At 36.2% G+C, this 21,586-nt stretch overlaps 1 protein-coding gene across 1 annotated transcript in view; it reads right to left on the reverse strand.

Moving 5' to 3' along the window:
* Positions 1–21,586, reverse strand: part of Nprl2 (Nitrogen permease regulator-like 2) — a 187,680-nt gene that overhangs the window by 146,449 nt on the left and 19,645 nt on the right. Inside the window, exon 3 of the mRNA XM_090393218.1 lies at positions 20,859–21,027. Within this exon, the coding sequence (XP_090249344.1) occupies positions 20,859–21,027 (169 nt within the window). The remainder of the gene's footprint in view (positions 1–20,858; positions 21,028–21,586) is intronic.

Genomic DNA, 21,586 nt, shown 5'->3' on the forward strand with positions numbered 1-21,586 from the left:
GTAATTTTTGAGGATATATGTGTAAAGAGTCAGAAGAGGAAATAATGTATGGGAAGTAAGATTTATTACAATGTGCAAAATACAAAGAACAAATTGTTGATATATCATTTAGCAAAGGATAAGACTGGAAACAAGAATAACATTTAATTTGGGGATGACAAACAGTTATACGTCAGGAATCGATTACTATCAATCATTGTTAAATGAACTGCTGAAAATAGTATTTTTGAAGTTTTCAAGAATTATTTCAATTCATTAAAATAAAATAAAAAAGAGGAGAAATGCAGACCAGTAAGCATTATTAGCATTAAAGACATGGCCATGGCTACAAAAACACTACTTAATCTACTATCAAAATTTTACTCATCCAAGATATCAGTCTACTTTATATAAATATTGTTATAGGCAATGTGTTAAAAAACTAAATGTTATAATGACGAAGTAATACAATCCTTAATTCTCACTATATATTACATGCAATTAATACAGAAATATGCTTTTCTTTAATGTGGGTTTAAAATGTATGCCACAACACAGTTCAGCTTGTGTTTTCTTTCGTTCATTGTTCATAATGAAGGATGAATTTATATAAATTATCCATAAACAATAATTTAATAGGAAATAGAAATAAAATTCACAAAAACATTAAGGTAGGTAGCATTTGATGTGGAGCCCGACTCACTTTTCACGATGCACTCAGTCACATTATCCAGCCTTTGACTTGTCATTACAAGACAATTGTATTTTTTTTAAAAATAATATTAGTATTATTTAAAAATTATTTAAAAGCATTTTTGTTATATAAAATTTTAAAGTATTTAATTACACTAAGCTAATTCACATTGTGAGCTGTGAAAATAAGCTTAGGACTATTACAGCTGCACAACTACATAAGGGGTAAAGGTGTTGGAAGAATAATATGTGCAGATGTACTACAGTATTTATTTAGATTGTGCCAATTTTGATTTTGTGTTTATAATTACCAGTTTATTTTGCTAACGAAATTATATTGTAAGAAAAGTACAATTACTTTTTTTTTTAAATAACAGACTATTACATGTTTGTGATAATTGTATATACATGTACGCAGGGGCAGCTCATCTATAGGGGGCCCACCTATATTTGTATAACTAGCCCAATAATTGTAGTTTTAAAAAATATGTTTCTTGTAATTATTATTTTTTTGATCTATTTCCAACACGTTTTATTGTTTAATAAAAAAAATTACTGTAGTATTTTGTGGCAATATTGTATAATGCGACTTGGTATGGTCTCTGGACCCCACTTTATACGTGTAGAACACAGGGCATGTATGAGGCACGTGCACTAGCGATTGTGTTTGTTTACCGGATGCAACGCTTATCTTGGGGCCAGTTTAGTCTGGCCCAGTCACTGTGTTGGCACGTACATACATAGCGCGTGATTCTTTGATTGTGAAGCACGTGCACTAGCAAGCGTGTTTGTTGCAACTGAGCATAACGCTTATTTTGGGGCACATTTAGTCTGGCCCAATCACTGCATTTGTACGTAAATAGCGCACGATTCTTTCATTGTCCTATTATTTATTCTTGTTGTTGATCTGTTTTATTGTTTTTAGTGTATTTAATTATTGTTGTCGTTTTTTGTTATAATTTATTTTAAGTTTAAATTTTTATTATGTCCATAAACAATACATTTTAACTATGAACAAAATCAATAGTTTATTAGAAAAACGTTTCTCATTATTAAGTCCAGAAGAAAAATTGGAAATCAAAAGACTTGGCATACCAACTCAGAGATGTACATATTACTCAACAAGATGGTAAAAAAACAAGAGCATTTTATGTAACCTGTTTGACAAGAAATCATGGCTTAGTGTGAGTGATGAAAAAAAATCTTTGTTCTGTTTTTATTGTGTTTTGTTTGGTGGTGAAAGCTTGTGGACACTCAGTGGCTGTAAAGACATAAAACATCTTTCCGAGCGAATACAAAAACACGAATCCAGTAAAATTCATATAAACAATGCGGTGCAATTTAAAATGTTCGGTATTTTAAAATGAACATCTTATCTTTCATTGATACTGGATATCGTTCTAATATAAAGAAACATAATGAATTAGTTGACAAAAATAGACATACTTTATTGAGGGTCATAGACTGCATAAACTTTTGTGGTGCACACGAACTGCCATTAAGAGGACATGACGAAACCAACCATAGATTCGAACAATCGAGGAGTGTTTTTAGATATGGTTTCATACACAGCTACATAACTATAAATCAATAATAGAACCAACTATATAAATATAAAAAAATTAAGTTGTTTTTGGCCTCTGGCCCCACCTGTTCCTATTGTCACCAGCTGCCACTGCATGTACAGTTAGTATTGCACTATATGAATTAATTGATTTGATTACAAATTTATTTATTGGAAATTATAACTAATTTAATTTAAATGTATTCATGAAAAACAACTTGTGCTGTGATGAAAAACTTAACATGTTTTCTTATGCAATACAAATGTGAGATTTACTGGTTTCAAGTAAAGCACCGTAAAACATGTAATGGCAGCTCATTTTTCTTGCTTCATGACTGAAACAAAAACTGGAAGTATGACACAGTGGAGCATGCATGGAGTGAAAAAAAATACACTATAATGCTGTTCTGAGAGAAATTAGGGAATTTTTGGAACAATAGCAGTATTTATCAAGTCTTTGACATAGAAAGAAAAACATTTAAACCCTTTAGCAGGGTTTATTGTAGTTTTTTTTTTTACCACTAGAGGTCAGGCTAAGGAAAAGATCAATTAACAGTGTAGATTCAATTTACCTTTGCAAGAGCATGTAATTTGTTTTCATATACACATATTTTTTCTGATGATGATGATGACCTCAATACGAAATGTCAATTGTTATTTTATTAATAATAAGTAAAATAATCATTTCAACATGTGTGTTTTGTGTCCCTAAATTTGTAAATATGAAAACATTTAAAAGTTATCGATTGTTATGTTATGCTGTTGGTGTGGGGGGGGGGGAAATATGTGGCAAGTTGAATTTTTAATTAATGTGAATTTTTTTTTCATAGTCTTTCACATAAAAAGAAAAATAAAGTTATGAACCTTAAAAGAGATAATTTTGATATATACATACTTAAATGCATGCATATATAAGTGAAGAAAGTGAAGGCGACTGGTTTGTGTTATGACTTTTAGAGGAAACGGGCAATTAAAATTGAAAGTATTTAAAATGAAATGCTGTAGTGTTTGAATTAAGGATTTTAGATCCAGAAGTTTTATTTCCAGAGTTGGAAATAAAACTTTTTTAATAAATTTGATCGAAGCCACCCATGATCAAATAACTTGATAGTGAATGAGATTGTTCTGAAAATTATAATAATAAGTGTAAATTATGCAAAGAAAATAATATATTTTGAATGCATTTAGAATGAGGCTGAAAATTCATTCACCACTTGTTTTCAATAACTGGTCTATGGTGAGTGGATTTCTTCAGTCCTGGACATGGTAATGCAATAGTAAACTAATAATCTTAACCATGATATTCTTGATAGGAAATGCTTTGGAACAAAGGCTAAAATGGTTTCAGTAAGAATGAATCAATTATGACAAACTTACTTTTAGGGGAAAAAAAAAAAGTCATGAAGGAAATAGGATCATGGTAATACCCATAATAACCATGTTATAATGCATACTTGCTAAAACAAACTCCTATGAACTAGAGGAATAGTTTGTTATAGCACAAGGTTTGCTATAGTGAATTTAGGGAAGAAAATGAATTACTCCTTCCTCCTATTTCCATTCCCAGGAAACAAAAAAAGCAAATGGTAGGGGGGGGGGGGAGAAGTAAAAAGAAAGACAGGAACCATATATAAAGCATGATACAAATATACAATAATAGGAAGATTATGAAACGATAAAAATTAAAATCCAGAGTTAACATATAAATTTCAAAATGTTACATTAGCTTCAATTAATGGTTGCTTACCAGAAACCTTTATGGTAAACTGTGTACTGTACAATAGTCATCACCTTAAGAAGTGGCCTAGGTAAACTTAATTCATGTTATCAGTTTGAAAACTAACTTGCTATAATTGGTCACATCCAATTACAAAGAGGGAAAGGTCAAAATTGATGAACAGTTAGCCTTCATTAGTCAGCCTATGGGCAGAGACTGGCACAGCTGACATGAACAAATCAGCTGCCTAAATGGACAAAGACTTAACGATGTCCATTAGGTCTATCCAATTAAGAAGCTGACTTGTTCATACTAGTTGTGGCAATCACTTTTCCCTTCCCCCTTAGGGAGACTGATGCATGATATCTGCTCATAACTTGTGTTATCTCTCCTCTTTGTAAATGGAGGTCACCAATTAAAAAGCTAACTACCTAATGTGTTCAGGTTATTTTTTATTTTAATGGTACAGATCATACATATTTAGTTTATGATGATTTTGAGTAAGGACTAATTTAAGTAAACAAACTTTTCAAATTTTGAACACTGACTCTCGATTTTAATTTCTATAATTTTATATTCTTTTATTTCTCTTCATTATATGTCTTCTATTACTGTTTGAATTTTTATGTGTTTTTTTATTTACTTATTTTTATGTATTTTCTAGTTTTAATTAAAAAAAAAGAAGTGTGATGAAATTTAATGCAGTACTTATCATGGCAGTTGCTCCCACCAGCTGTATTTTGTGATGTGACTGACATTTATGTGTGAGGAAATTCAGTTTGCCCTCATGAAGGTTTGTGTTTTTAGTGTCTGCAAATAATGAGCTCACAATAACATTGACTCTATGGGACTTAGGCTGGATATCTCTGTAGTTCATTATGACAGCTACAGAACACGAACAGAAAGATTATTGTATTTGGATTCCAGCAAGGTCTTTGAGAAAGAGAGTTCTGCAGAAGGACCTGCCAATTAAAATGTGATTTCAGCACTGATGATCACATAGCAAGATCGATAGGAAATTGGTTGGTATGGAAATTACAAGAAACAACATTAGATATGATTCTTGTTTAATCCATTCACAAGTGAAAGAAGATGTGTATTGTTTGTGCTTGAAGTAATATGTGGTAGATCCTCAAGCATAATTCTTTTTATTAATTTGACTATTTTTATAGTTTCTCACATTTTGTCATGTGTTTTTTCAGGAATGAAAATAAGTGAGGAAAAGATGAAATAACTGAGCAAACTTCATCTTACAAAACTAAAAAAATTAAAGAAATATAATGAATAATGATGATTAGATATTTGCCACTGTCTGAGAATGCTTCTATTGAGATGTTACAAATTCATTGCACAACTTATGCAATGAATTTGTAAGCAGCATTTTTAAGTGGAAAATTGGTACAATAGGTGCCATGCGCATGCCAAAGTTATAGTGTATTATTCTGAACACCTCCATAGTGCAAATGGAAGATGGAACATTGCTTCCTTTGAATGGAGAAGGGTCAAGTCTGATTCTTGTTAATAAAGGAAATCTTTCTATGGGCATTTTCAAATGAAGGAGAGTTAGCTGATCTCATAAGGAGGTAGGGGGTTTCTCCCTCCAGGAAACCCAAGTTTTTCATCTCAAAAATTGGCCAGAGGACACATGTAATTAACAGACAAAAATACTATTAATGGATAGAAGATAGCATAGCATGCAGATGGTGGTAGTGGTGTTGTACGGAGGATTAAATAGTGCAGACAGTGGGATGTGTGGAGTAGAGCACCCTCCCACACAATGTCCTTAAACTCTCTGGAAAAGTCATATCATAATACCTCAGAAGACATCTTGCATCCAATATTACGAGTCACTGTTGAGCTAGTTAACACATCATATCTTAACTCTGTAAAGGTCAAATGTCTTATAAGAGTATATAAGCAGTTGAAAATAGGACTTATTTCTGTTATACTGTTTGCCATCAAATAATCTCAGACTTCCTTAAATTTATGAATGTAACTACTAAATTCAGTTCATATGATTAGTGTTTGTTGACCAACAACTTCATATCCTTCACTAGATATGAAGAAAGTCAGACCTCAACTTAGGTTCTATTATTTCCATGCCTGAAAGACCACAGACTGCTTCTTGTAAAAAAACTAAGAGAATATAGTTTCTCGTTAATATATGATTTTGGTTATATTAACAAAAAAGTTTCTTTTCCAATGGCATAAAACTGGATATAATAAATTTAGTTTAATACTTTATCCAAGTGTAGGCAAACAAAGTTTGTGCTGAAAATATCTTCAGGACTGAAGCAAGGTGGTACATCTGTTGGCAACTAGCAGCAAAGATGGACCAGGCTTTCATCACTCCTTGTCTTAGTATCTCCCATAATGCAAAGCACATCTCCTTGCAGACATGTATAATGCTATGCATTAAGGGAAAGGCCATTACCCAGACCAGTTTCGACCTTTATTGAGGTCTCGTGAGTAGAAGGCAGACCCAGAAGTGGTGATACTAAGGCAGAAGCAATGGAGAGGTGATATTTACCTATACGAGTTGCCAAAAGGGTGTACCACCTTATTATTAAATTACTCTGAATTTAGAGAAAGATGTTGGAAGTTTATTTTGCACTTGGTTAGACCTCAATAAAGGTCGAAATCAGTCTGGTAGTGGCCTTTCCCTTAATGCATAGCATTATACATGTCTGCAAGGAGATGTGCTTTGCATTATGGGAGATACTAAGACAAGGAGCGATGAAAGCTTGGTCCACCTTTGCTGCAAGTTGCCAACAGATGTACCACCTTGCCTCAGTATTGAAGATATTTTCAGGCACAAACTTTATTTGCCTACCTTGCCATAGAACACCCAACCTAGAATCACCCAACTTTGACCTTCTTTGGTTATCCCTTCCCCACTCAGTCCAATTCATCTGCTGTCTCTATTGCTCCCTCAACACAACCAACCACCCTGAGCTCTTTAATTTCCTCTACCTAAAAATCGATTTTCTCCAATCCCACTTTCCAACAGCAAAATGATCCTTCTAGGAGATTTTAACGTCCACAACACTAGCTGGCTTTTCTCCTCCAGCTGTACACATCTTGCAGGCAGAGATGCCAAAACATTTGCCATCACTAACGACCTTACACAACTTGTCCAGATGCCAACCAGAATACCAGATAACCCAAACCACTCCCCAAACATCCTATATCTCTTCCTCACCAATGACTCCCTCAAAATATACAGTGAAAGTAGTGAGCCCCCTGGGTAATTCTGACCACAACATGGTGCTCATCTCCTCCCCCATGCAACAACGTTTACACAGACACTCCCACACAAGTAGTTTGGCACTATAACAGTGCTAAGGGGAACAGCCTCTGCAACTTTTATGCCGCATTCCCATGGTTGGACTATTGCTTCCGGCCTTCCAACCCAAACATATGCACCGAGCTTATTAACAAAGTAATCGTCACCCTGGTTCTCCAAAAGATGTGCCAAGGCTGTAGAGATGAAACACCAGACATACATAACAGACATAGCGAGTGCTGTATGGGGATTTGCTATTAAGAGGTGTAATAGTTGAGAGTTTCATGAAATCGTACCAGCCGGGTGCAAACATAAAGGACGTCAGCGAATCTATTCGAGTGCAAAAACAGAGGGTGAAAGAGATGATAATCGTGGCAGGAATAAATGATTTGAAAGAAGACAAAATGGAAATGATAGAGAATGTGAGGGAATTACTTGCGGTAGCAAAAGAGAAGAGTGAGAGAGTTAGGATGGTGAGTATTTTACCGCAGTATGACAATGAAGTGTTTAGAAGGAGGACCATAATTGCCAATGACTTTATGCATGGGTTATGTATGGAGAGTGGTGTGGAATCTGTGGATGTGTGGAGTGAGTTCGATGGGCGAAAGGATTTATATAAGATGGATGGATTACATTTGAATGGAGTTGGTGTAAGGAGGCTTGAAAAAGTGTTGATGAATGATGTGGAAGTGGATGTACAGACTCAAGGAAACTAGATTTATTAAGGGGGGGGGAGTAGATATGCAGACTTAAGGGAGGCAGTTGAGTGTATGAATGAGTATAATATGCCCGAGCGGGACAACAAATCAGAATGGGATAGTTAGTATAAGGCATCAAAGTAGGGATGGGAATAATGGCCTTCTGCAATTCATGTACACTAATGCCAGGAGTATTAGGAACAAGAAGGAAGAGTTTTAGCCTTGGTTGGCATTTCCAGGCCATAGGTTGTTGGTATTAGTGAAACATGGCTGACAGAAGATGATAAAGCTAGTGGGATTGAATGCGACGGGTATAGTGTGTTCAGGAATGACAGGGTGAATAAAAAGGGGGGGAGGAGTGTTACTGATGATAGGATAGCTGATGAGTTGCAGCCAAGGAGTATAGAAGTTAAACTGCAGGATAGAGAAAAGAGCACATTTGAGGCTGTTTGGTGTGAGATAGAATCTAGAAGAACAAAATATACAATTGGGTGCTGCTATAGACCAGGTGATGGAATAGATGGTGGGGATAGTATGCATAGGCAAATAGAAGAAATGAGTGGAAGGAGGGTAATTATTATGGGTGATTTCAATTATGGTAACATTGGGAGGAAGGAATTGGATTTTATGCGGTTATTAAGGGACAACTATCTGCAGCAGCATGTAGTGGAAAATACCAGGGGGCAGAGAGTGCTTGACCTAGTAATTGCAACTGAGAATGTGGCTGTAACGAACATCACCATGTTGCCACTAATTGGTGAGAGTGACCATAAGGTCATGACTTGGGAGGTGGCTAAAGGAACGGAATTTACAATTAAGACAGCGTACATGTGGAATTACCGGGCTGGTAAGTATGACAAGCTTAGGTGTGTGCTTGGCTCAGTGCCATGGCATGTAAAACTGCAAGGGCTGGATGCTGATAGTGCATGGGAGGTGGTTAAGAAGTGTTTGCAGGAGGCAATGGTTGACTGTATACCAAGAGTCCGAATAATAAATCAAGTAGGGGTTAAATGGATGAATAACACTATTAAGCTTGAGCTGCAAAAAAAGAAACAATTGTGGAGGGAATTTAAGGAGAAAGGTGACCAGCAGGCGCAGGAACAGTATAAAGCTCAGGCCAGGATGGTAACAAGGGTGGTAAGAAAAGCAAAACGGGATTACGAAAGAAAATTGGCCGTGCAGGCTAAAGAAAATCCCAAACAGTTTTTTCAAGATGTTGCAAGTAAAAGGAAAAATGTTCATGGCAGAATGATCTTAAAAAATGCTAGTAACCGAATGAGGGTTACTAGCATTTTTTAAATGAGGAAATGAGAAAAAAATGAGGGTAACCAAATCAGTCGATATAGTGGAATTACTGAGCAAGCACTTTGCAAGAGTATATCATCTAGGTGGTGACATTGTAGGAATGGAAGAACCAACAGCTTATATTGGAATTGTGATTAATGATGTAGAGGTAACTAGTCTATTACAAAACCTCAATGTCGATACATCTGTGGGATTGGATGGTATACCAGCTTGTGTCGTATGTGAAGCGGCTAAAGAATTGTCAGTGTCCTTGACCATTTTGTTTAATTTGAGCCTCGGGTCTGGGTCAGTCCCAAGGGGGTGGAAAGGGGGGGAAATAGTTCTGCTGCATAAAGGTGGTTCCAAGGCTGCTGTTGAAAATTACCGGCCAATCAGCATAACAGGAATCATTATCAAGGTCTTGGTAAATAGTCAAGAGGAAAATACAAGATTGGATAGAAGAAAATGCGATACTGTATCGGGGACAGCATGGTTTTGTGCAGGGTAGGTCATGCCTCAGTAACTTGCTCACGTATTATAACACAGTGAAGGCTGAACTGGATAAGGGTAATGGGTTTACAGTGATTCTACTGGACCTTGCTAAGGCCTTGGACAGGATACCACATGGAATTCTAATCAGTAAATTGCAGCATATGGGGATGGATATAATGTTGGTGAGATGGATAGGAGGGTGGTTGACAGAGAGATATCAGAGAGTGGTTTATTCAGGAGTAGACTCCACAAGACGGCCTGTGACTAGTGGTGTGCCACAAGGATCTGTTCTTGGACCACTGCTGTTTAATTTGTTCATTAATGATATAGGAAAGGATCTGAGAGGAACAATTCATTTGTTTGCGGATGATGCAAAGTTGGGTAGGGCAATAGTGAATGCAGATCATGTCAAAATTTTGCAAGAAGATTTGGATAGATTGGAGGTCTGGGCTAAGGAGAATGGATGTCAATTTAATGTGGCAAAGTGTAAGGTTATACATTTTGGGGTGAAAAGATTAGCAGCAGTTTACTACATTGGCTGAACTGTACTCCAGGAAATTGATGAGGCACGAGATTTAGGAGTGCTGGTGGATAAGGAGTTGAAGTTTAGGGTGCACATTGCAAAAGTGGCCAAATCAGCTCATCAAATCACTTGGTTGCTGAAGAATACGTTGACAAGCAGAGACAAGCAGGTTATTGTTCCTCTGTATCAAGCCTTGATAAGACCCCATCTCGACTACCTTGCCCAGATTTGGTCACCTAGGTTTCTTCTTGATGGGGAGGAGGTGGAGAGGATCCAGAGGCGAGTGACCAAGATGATAGCAGGTCTGTGGAATGAACCTTATGAGAACAAGTTGAGGATTTGTGGGTTGCAAAAATTGGTTGATAGGCAGAGGAGGGAAGTATGATTGAGACATTCAAATTACTGAAGGGTTTCTATAAAATTAATTCAGAAGATTTTTTCAGAACAGGGCTGGTTGTGGGAGGACTAGGGGACATCCATGGAAACTGGGCAAAAGTGTGGTTAGTAAAGGTGTTAGAGCTCGGTTCTTTACTTTTAAGAGTGGTGAATGAGTGGAATGCGCTCCCTGAGTCTGTGGTGGATGCTGTGACAGTGAATGAGTTTAAGTCGAGGTATGATGGATACTGTATGAATGTCAAATAGTTGTGATGAATATGATTTGGGGCCTCCCTCGATGAGTCATTAGCCTCATCGAGGGAGGCCCCAAATAATAGTAATAATAGTAATACCACAACTGGCTGAAATCAAAAACCCCATCCTCCTTCAAAGCTTACAGTGAAGCCCATAATAAATGCAAAAAAACAATCACCAAAACAGAGTTCGAAAGAGCAAAAAGCAGGAAACTAGCAGCCTGTCCAAATGGTAGCTGAGCCTTTTGGTCTCTTGCCAAGCAATTGGTCGTAATTTCTGTCCAACACTATTCCCACTCCTATCATACCCCGATGGCTCTACTGCATCATCACCCACAGAAAAAGCCTATCTTCTGGCCTCATACTTTGCTTCAAATGCATGCATAACTGACAATGGAAAATGTCCCCAACCATTCCAGACACCCAACATACAATGTACCCCCCATATCCTTTTGCCATGATGAGATCAGAAAAATACTGTCCAAATTAGACACAAAAAAGTCTCCTGGCCCTGATGGCATTCCCCCAGTTCTTCTGAAAGTTTGTGCTCCAGAATTGACCCCTATCCTATGTCAACTATATATATATACTCTCCTACTCCATTGGAATCTATCCCACAAACTGGAAATTGGCCTATATTCAGCCCATCCCCAAGAAGGGTGACAAGTCACTGCCATCCAATTACTGTCCTATCTCGCTTACCTCAGTCCTGTCAAAGGTAATGGAAAAAATCATCAATTCCCATCTCCTACACCATCTTGAAGACACTCACCAAATAAATGACTGCCAGTATGGATTCCGCCACTGCCGATCAACAGGAGATCTACTCACATATGTCACCCATCTCTGGACGAAGGCTATGGTGAGGTTTGGCGAATCTCAGTGGTTGCACTAGATATCTCCAAAGCCTTTGACTGGGTCTGGCACAAAGGCCTACTAGGCAAACTACCATCATTTGGTCAGACCCAGGGCTTCTGTAGGTGGATCGTCAGTTTTCTGTCTGGACGCACACTCTGTGTGATGGTGGACGGCTCCCTATCCTCTCACCACTCAATTAATGCTGGGGTCCCACAAGGTTCTGTCCTCTCACCAACCCTCTTCCTGCTATATATCAATGACCTACTGCAACTGACCTCCAACCCAATACACACTTTTGAAGACGACAGCACACTACACTCTTCGCTTGCATTTGATAAGCCTTACCCTACACAACTCACCTCAACTTACAGAACATCAACCACCACGACCCTCAACTCTGATCTCCAAGCCATTCTCCAATGGGGTTCAGGTAACCTCATAAATTTCAATGCCAATAAAATCCAGTTCTGTACTATTTCCCATAAAAAAGAACCATTTTTTCCCAATATCCTTTTTAACGATACCCAAATCTCCAGACAATCTGAGATCTCACTCCTTGGAATCACCCTCACATCAAACCTCTCCTGGCATAAACATATCTCAAACATTGCATCCTCAGCCTCAAAAAAACTAGGATTCCTCTTTCACTCAAGACGTTAATCACCCCCCCGAACAGCTATTAACATTATACAAGTCACAAATCTGCCCAACTATTGAATACCGCTCTCACATATGGGGTGTGACCCCAAAAAGCTCTCTCAAAATGCTCAACTCAATACAGAGGAGAGCAATTAGACTTATCAATGATCCATCCCTTACCAACTCCCTCCTCCCTCTTTCACACAGACGTATTGTCTCTGCAATATGTATATTCTACAAATATTTCCATGGGAAATGCTCATCGGAAATATCATCAATAATTCCTCCGCTCAGTACTAAACTCATTGGAACACGTACAGCTGCTGCACAACATCCCTTCATAGTTCACCTAGAAACAAACAGAACAAGTTTCTTTTCCTCTTCCTTCATCCCTGCAACTGCTGCACTGTGGAACAGTCTCCCACCTGCTGTGTTTCCCAAGGAATACAATTTAAAGTCATTCAAATCAAATGTAAACAAATTCCTCCTTTCCCAACCCACCACCCATACATGGTACTAATATACTATAGGGTGACCAACAAACCTTCTGTGTATGGGCTCAACTTAAAAAAAAAAAAAAGGATCAAGGATTAAACTAAATTTATCATAGTCTAACCAAGTGCAAAATAAACTTCCAATAAAGCTGGATAGAATAATCTCGATTCTTTACATGGTGATCTTAGTAACAGGGATGAAGTTTTTAACATGAATAAGGGCAAGTTTAGCATTATTATTATAATCATTAGGCCTCAATGGAGTCAAGAGACTTATTGCCAGAGGTCCCACTCTCACATCCACAGCTCATCATACCTTGACTTAAATGCATTCACTGTCTCTCCACTCACCATACTTTCAGGCAATGCATTCCAATCACCTACCTTCCAAGCAAAAAATCTACTCCTCATTCGCTCACACCTTCCTTATACAGCTTTCAGGGATGGGCTCTTCTTCTATGAAAAATCACATCCACATTAATCTGGTAATTATCCCTTACCAACTTATGTCTTGATAAGGTTCCTGCTCCTCCTGTCTGCTAGGCTCTGTAATTTGCATTCCCTCAATCTATCCTCATATTCCACATTCCAGAGACCAACTTAGTCAATAGTTTCTGGATCCTCTCCAACAACTCATCCTTTTGAAAACCAAGTGACTAAAGGTTTCGGGGTTTTTTTTTTTTTTTTTTTTTTTTTAAGTAAAACAGTATCCACTTATTGGATTAATTAGAGCTGAAAAAAAGCTTTGCAAGAAGATCACAATCAGTGGGCAATGGGAGCTATCCTCCCACTAATAATATCTATATACTGCACCATAATCATGCAGCATGACAGATAATGTTCTAATAAGTATATATTAAAAAAATGCTCTAGCAATCATTCCTTTTTCAAGAAAATGCATGTTAAAATGTAAATTTAAAATTCCAACTCCAATTGTATATTACAGATGGATTAAAAAAAAAAACATTTAAGAAAAAAAACAAATTGTCTTTTTTTTTTTTTTTTTTTAACTTGTTCAAGGTTGGAAGCATGATATAATGTAGTGGTCTGTATTTATGTCAAAAAATTAAATATAAAAATGTGATAGTTTGTGTTCATAATTATAATAACTTTTCAAAAGTTCAATGAAGCAAAGTTTTAAAATCCATAAACGTTTTAGGTTTCTAGTTTTGTTTCACACAAATTCACTAGCATCAATTTTCCTTATTTGTGGGAACATAACTAGGTAAACAGTTTCCCAATTCAAAAACTACATTAAATTACTAAAGGTTTAATTTTTAATAATTAAATGTAGCTTTTAAGAATAAAAACTGTTCAAATTTCCCAAAATCCATAAACATGCACATCTATGTGTATTATTAGAAAGCAATCTGTTTAATACAGTGGGTCTTAACCTTTTTAGGGATCGGCAACCCCTTGAATCTAAAAATATGTTCTCGCACCCCCTTGAAAAATGTATTTCTATTTTTTTATTTAGGAAATTACATCTATTGCAAGATAATTTATTTATTGAAAAATAAACACATACATTTACATATACGTACAAAACAATATCTCAATTTTTAATGGCTATGTTGTTGTTGTTGTTTATTCATAATAATACTTTTGAAGCGAGGCTCCTTTTTTTGAAAGAGCAACACATAGGTCATCACTTGCATTTAAGTGATTTCTGGCTTTTGTTTTTATGTGCAAAAGTGATGAAAATCGAAAAAATCCCATTTCACACAGGTAGATGGTGGCAAATGGTAAAAGTGTCTGCAATGCTGCTTTTGCCAGCTGTGGATAAGATTCTAACTGTGTACACCAGAATTGTTCTAAGTCCAGTTTTTCAAATTCCACCTGAATACATGCATTGGCTCATATTTCAACAAGATCATCTTTTATTAAATAGCTGTCATCCATCGAATCTGGGTCAAAATTTAGAAACTTCTCTCGCACCCCTGGAAATACTTTCTCGCACCCAGAAGGTGCACACACCCCAGGTTAAGCATCACTGGTTTAATAAGATTACCATGTGAGCAGTATTTTTTCTCTTAATGAAATCTTTTCTGACAACACATCAGTATCTTCTCATGTCTCTCTGCAAACCATTTTGGCAGTTTCCTTTTGAGAATCAAACCTTAGCAAACTTTTATGGAGCTTTCAGCATCTTTGCAAGTCCTTACCTATGATAATGCCTTTCATAGTTGACCATGATACACATCTGTTCATACTATGAGTGCAACCTGACCATTCAATATTTTATTGCCTACTTGCTAGTGCTGCCCCCCATGAAGGCAGCACAAGAAAAAAAAAAAATCTTCTTATATCTTTTTTAACTAGTGATTAGAAACTGATGACAAAGAAATGACAAGAAACAACATTTAGAATGAAATCTTATAAAGTGCGAAACAAGATTTGATATTACATCTCTTGGTGGGCATGAAAAATGACACAGTGCAATTTCCATTTAATATTTATTTTATGACATCCTGTGGGTTCATTCCAGGTACATAATGTTGCCGATAGGCAGTATGAAACTGCAGTTGTTTCAAATGAGAGAAAGAAAGAACCCCGTGCTTTATAACAAAAGAAATATCAAGTCAACTGCCTCTACGAGGGTGGTCTGAAAAGTTCTCAGCCTAACAATGAAAAAGCGAATTTATAATTTCAAAATTATTTTTATATTTCAACATAATCTTCCTTAAGACTAATATATTTATTCCAGCGCCATTATCCTGTCTCTGTAGTGGTTCTCAGTAAGATCTGCAAAATACTCCTCTACAGCTGCAATCACCTCTTGATTCGAAGAAAAACGTTGACCAGTGAGGAAGAGTTTTAGTTTTTGTAAGAGACAGAAGTCAGAGGGAGCCAGATCTGGGGAACAGGGTGGATGTTCCAACAATTCATAGTACAGAACCTTAATTTTTCCATTGCCAAAACACCTTTGTGGGCAGGTGCATTGTCCTGATGAAAGATGATTTTTTTCTTCTGCAAACCGAGTCTTTTCTCATGGATTTTTTCATCTAGTCTGGTTAAAAGATCAGAATAATATTCCCCAGTTATTGTTTTACCCTTTTCAAGATAATTAATAAACAAAATGCCTTTAGCATCTCAAAACACCGATGCAATGACTATTCCTGCTGATGGAACTGACTTTGTCTTCTTTGGCGCTGAACAACTGGCTTCTGTGAACTGGTTTGACTGCTGTTTGGATTCTGGTGTGTAATGGTGAATCCAAGTCCCATCCATAGTAATAAATCGATGCACAAAACCTTTATTCTTGTTAAAACATTCCAAGCACTGTTCAGAGATTTTTATGCAAATACATTTTTGATCTGCTGTGAGCAAGCGCAGTGCCCATCTTGCTCAAAGCTTTCTCATATGCAGTTCTTCATGCAAAATATATCCTACACATTCTTTTGAAATGCCTATAGTCTTAGCAATTTCATGCACTTTGACTCACCGGTCATCCAATAGCATATCATGCACTTGATCAATGATTTTTGGTGTTGTTACACTTTTTGGACATCCTTCACATGGATCATCTTCAAGGCTGGTATAGCCACATTTAAACTAGGCAGCCCATTTCTTAGTTGTCAAAAACTTTTATGTGCTTATAAACTTTTATGAACTTCGAATGAATTTTTTTTGGTGTTAAGCCTTCTTTTACAAAGAATTTTATAACCACACAATACTCAATTTTGTCCATTTCAAGGGATACAGACAACACTTTTGCTTCAGACAGCTGTATGAAACAAACTACTTGATAGAATGACTTGCAATTTCACATGGATGCTTATGACAGATGTACCAAATTAGAAAAAATAAAAAATCATGCCAATAGTGTTGCCATCTATGGTCGAAGCCGAGAACTTTTCAGACCACCCTTGTATACGCAGGTAGATTACTCATGAAGGTACTCATACATGAACTTTTTTTACACTTGGATAAGGATTAAAACAATAATATAATTTCGTATCAAGTATAATAAAATCAAAATCAAGCAGATCTCATCATCAAATTTATGATATGGACCCTTAGGGGTGAGGGAGATAGAATATGATAATATTAAATGAAAAGTTAATGTTATTATTAACTTCATACTGACAATTTTCCTTCTCCAAATTAATCTGTTAATAGGCAAGACTCCAGTCCTGTTGGATCTTATATTTCAGTCTTCTAAGCATTTTTAGTGTATGAATCTACTTGGATCTTGGTCTTCCTGATTCTTTTCCTTTCCATCCTGGCAACAAATACCTATTTTAGTAATTTTTTCCTCCACCATTCTGTTCACCACCTGGGAAGATGTGCTCTACTCACACATTCCTGAATGCTAACAATGTCAAGTTACTTCCTAATATGGACTGATGGAAGGAAAGATTTATATAAGGTGAATGCATGCATTTAAACAAATTTTAGGTCATGTCTTAAAAAAGTATTCTTCAGTGAGTTTGGAAATGGTGAGCAGGTTTGTTGTGTTTCAAAAGTAGATGACAGAAGTGTGAGAAGAGTAAAAAGAATGACAGTGGTAAGCTGAACCATGAAATGCATGAAAATGCAATGTGAATGGTAAGGTTGATGTTGCATGTGGATTGCAAGAATGAAAGTAGAAAATGAAAAGAATGAACAGATGATAATGGAAAAGATAGTCCTCCACAGAACAAAATGTGAGCTTGAGTAGTTGAAGAAATGCTTGCTGGATGGTACGATACAAAAATGAAATTAGAGGAGATGCAAGGGGAGATAAAGCAGAGTATGAAAGAGCAAAAGCATGAGAAAAAGGATTACTTTTTGTATGGTATTTCATTGATAAAAAAAGTGCTTAAAGTGTGAAAAAATCATGTTTTCCTGGTACCAAGATTAAGGATGTTAGTGATGCTGTAAAACTGCAGAGAGTAAAGGTGAAAGAGATGTTTTTTGCTAGTACATGCAAAAAAATAAAAATGAGAAAGTAAAAGTTCTGAGTCTGCTGCTACGGTATGATAAAGGCAAGCTGAGAGAGACACAGCTATGATCACAAATGACTTACTGTGCAGAAGGAATGGTGTGGAGTTTGTAGATATGTGCAGTAAGTATGATGGCAGGAAGGATTTGTATATGGCAGTTTTGAGAAAGTACTATTAAGTGAAAGTTTGGAAGTGCTGAGGGAGGGAAACTAGAATGTTTAGGAGAGGATGCAGGTGAATGTGGGCACAGGCAACCTAGAAATTAGTAAGTGAAAAAGTGATCACATGATGCTGAATGTAGCATCATAAGGTAATTGGAAGGTTGTGGGATGAAGGGGATATTGCAATTTATGTATAATAATAATAATTATTATTAAGAGAAACCTCCAGGGAGTCAGGGACTCATCGAGGGAAGCTATCATACTTGATCTTGAATCCATTCACACTGCTTGCACTCACAACATCCAATAGCAGTCCATTCCAATCATGTACCATCCTATGAGATAAAAATCTAGCCCTCATCCCCCCCTTCTTAGCAGCATTCATTCTCAGCTTCCAAGGATGCCTGTGCCCACATTCACCTGCATCCTCTCCTAAACATTCTAGTTTCCCTCCCTCAGCACTTCCAAACTTTCACTTAATAGTACTTTCTCAAAACTGCCATATACAAATCCTTCCTTCCATCATACTTACTGCACATATCTACAAACTCCACACCATTCCTTCTGCACAGTAAATCATTTGTGATCATAGCTGTGTCTCTCTCAGCTTGCCTTTATCATACCGTAGCAGCAGACTCAGAACTTTAGACCCCACCCTACACAAATTGAAATCCTGTATGACCCCTTTCAGAAGTTTGTAAGTCTTAATCAAATCACCACTCTTTCTCCTGTTTGCTAGAGTCTGCAGTCAACAAATTCTCAATCTGTCTTCATAATCAGTATTCCTTAATCCTGGCATCATTTTAACACTCTCCTTTGCACTTTCTCCAATATATCAGAATCACAACGGAAACCAAGAGACTAGACCTGCGCACAATAGTCTAAGTGAGTCTTATCAAAGCCTTGTAAAGAGAACATTGAAATTATCTTTTGAGTTGTATTTGCAATCTTTGCTACATGGCCTCTGAACTTGTGGGGTTTCACCTTATATTGGTGAAACTGGACACACAATTCCTATCCATAAAATAGAACATTGAATTTTACAATTCTGGTAAAGCAGGCCTCTTGGATCATGCTCTTAACACTTCATACCAAACTGATTGGAAAAATACCTGTTCCTTACATCACACAAAAATTTGCTATGAATGCATATTTAAACAAACCTGTGAAATTTTGATCAACCATCCTAATCTTAACAATAATGGTGGCATAAAAATCCCAAGAATTTGGATGACACACATTTAGCCCACTTAAGTTCAAGTTTTCCAGCAAACTCTTACCTTAGCCTCTAAGCAATAATTTCTATATTACAGAAATTATATATTTCTATAAATATTTTGTATATGCTCTTATTGATCACTATCTATACTGTTTTGTTCTAATTTATGTGAATAATTATGTGAGAGCATGTTGCTCTCTAGCTTAATATATCTCTTAATGATTTGTAACCAAATAGATAACAATAACAGGAGTTTAGTAAGATTTTGATGTAGTAAGATTTTTTTTTTTTTTCACCAGAGGTCAGGCCAGTAGTTTTAACGGTTGACCAAATTACTGTGACTATCATACCATGTAGATTGTAACATAGATTGCTTCTTTGTATATATGTGTATACTCCAGATGATGACCTTAGCTTTCTTGTAGATAAACTTATATGTCGGTTATACATAGCTTTTAATTTTTCAGGAAATGACACCACATACTAGAATATTAATTAAAAACTTTAATCAGTACTTTCCTATATTTTCTATACACTCTGATTACACACCAGCCTGATGGATCCCTGGCTTTCTCTATTTATAGAAAATCTACACATACAGGTAGATACATTCAAAGCAGTCCCTCCCCACATCCCAACCCTATATAACAGTGAAAAATTAATCAGTTTAGATAACAATGCCCTAACTACTGAACTTAACTATATCCTTAACACCTTCTTAGCCAATGGCTATAACCCCCAAAAATCCAAAAAATATTAAAACCAGTTAGCCATCCCCCCCCCCTTTCATAACAAAGATTACTCTAAATCTATCACCATTTCTTATATCTGGGGTACATCTGAAAAACTAAGAAAAATCCTAAGGAAATATGACCTCACAACTAGTTACAAACCACATAAGAAATTGGCATCTCTTATCCACCCCAACAAAGATCAGCCACTTCCCCTAGACCTACCTGGAGTATACCAGGTCCCTTGCAGTGGCAAACTGTCCTACTATGGCCAAACAGGCAGGACAGCCAATATCAGGATATCTGAATGCAAGGACAACATCTGATTTCACCAATACAGCCACTCAGGACTTGCTGGCCATGCACTGGACACCAACCACAGAATATGCTAGAAGAAGGCCACTTTATTAGACTGTAGCAAGTATAAGTATGAAAGATTATTCCTTTAATCAGTCTCAGCTCTGAAAAACTTCCCAAACCTCAACAAATTTCGGTGAATGAGACTACCCCAAATTTGGGAAGCTTGCATTCTAAGATCATCAGCCCAGCAACCAAGACAACTCAATTTAGTCCGCTAGACGAACCCTTAGGACTCTAGGACCAACTTCCGTTGCCTTTCTTCAGCCTCATTTGTTTAGTGTTAGTATCTGCACATATCATTGTTTTGTGATCCCTGAAGATGGCAACATAACATTGATTAAAGTTTTTAATTAATATGCTAGCACGCGTTGTCATTTCCTGAAAAATTAAAAGCGATGACCTTATTGTCGAGTTAAGGTCAGTATAACATGGTAGTTTCCAAAAGTTTTTAATAATGAATGCTGATTACCCTGTAACCATGAAGGAAAGGATTCCAAACTTTACTTATCAATTTTACTTACTAAATATTAAAGCATTCTATAACCTTTATTTATTATCTATTGAAAAAATATCTTCAACTTATTATACAAATATAAAACCTACCTCTAAATTTACTAGATAGTTGGCCAACTTTCTAACAATAGGTTCATATTGGAAAGTTCTCATCCAGGCATCACAAACAAAACAGAGATTGAAAATAAGCCTATTCCTGTCATACTTAGCATTGTCTATTCCCACAGGATAACCAATAATTTTATAATTAAAGGCATTTCTGTAAAAAAATAATTTATAGTTAATGAAATAAAAAAATCAAACATGAAAAAGAGTCAAAAATAAAATGTAGGGAGTCAAAAATAAAATGTAGGGAGTCATTCATAAATAACATCCCACATTTCATATGAATTTGTGGTAGAAAGGATATATTCCACCAAGTAGACAAAAATCTTCTGCTAACAAAAATATTTATCATTGTGATGTAAAGATGTTTTTGAATTACTATCAATTAAATTATTACAATTTTTGCCTAAAAATTGGTAACAACTTATAAAAATTATTATGCCTTAAAGCTCTACTGTAAAGGCTATTTTTAGCAAGCTTCAAAGCTAAATTACTGCTTTTCAATAAATACTTTTAGTATTTTACCTATAGTCAGGAACCCAGAAATGATTTCTCTGATATGCATATAACAGAAATGCTCTAGACTGTCAAATTTTGATGAAATTTTATATTTGGAATCGCTGCTAAAATTTGTCAAGCAAAATGTGTTTAAATTGGACTGTTTTTGGTCTCTAAATTGTGAAAAATGCACAATTTACACACTTAATATTACA

The sequence above is a fragment of the Typopeltis vanoorti genome, chromosome 5 (assembly GCF_054136105.1).
Source record: "Typopeltis vanoorti isolate ZY-2024b chromosome 5, IOZ_Tvanoo_1.0, whole genome shotgun sequence".
NCBI classification, from domain to species: domain Eukaryota; kingdom Metazoa; phylum Arthropoda; class Arachnida; order Uropygi; family Thelyphonidae; genus Typopeltis; species Typopeltis vanoorti.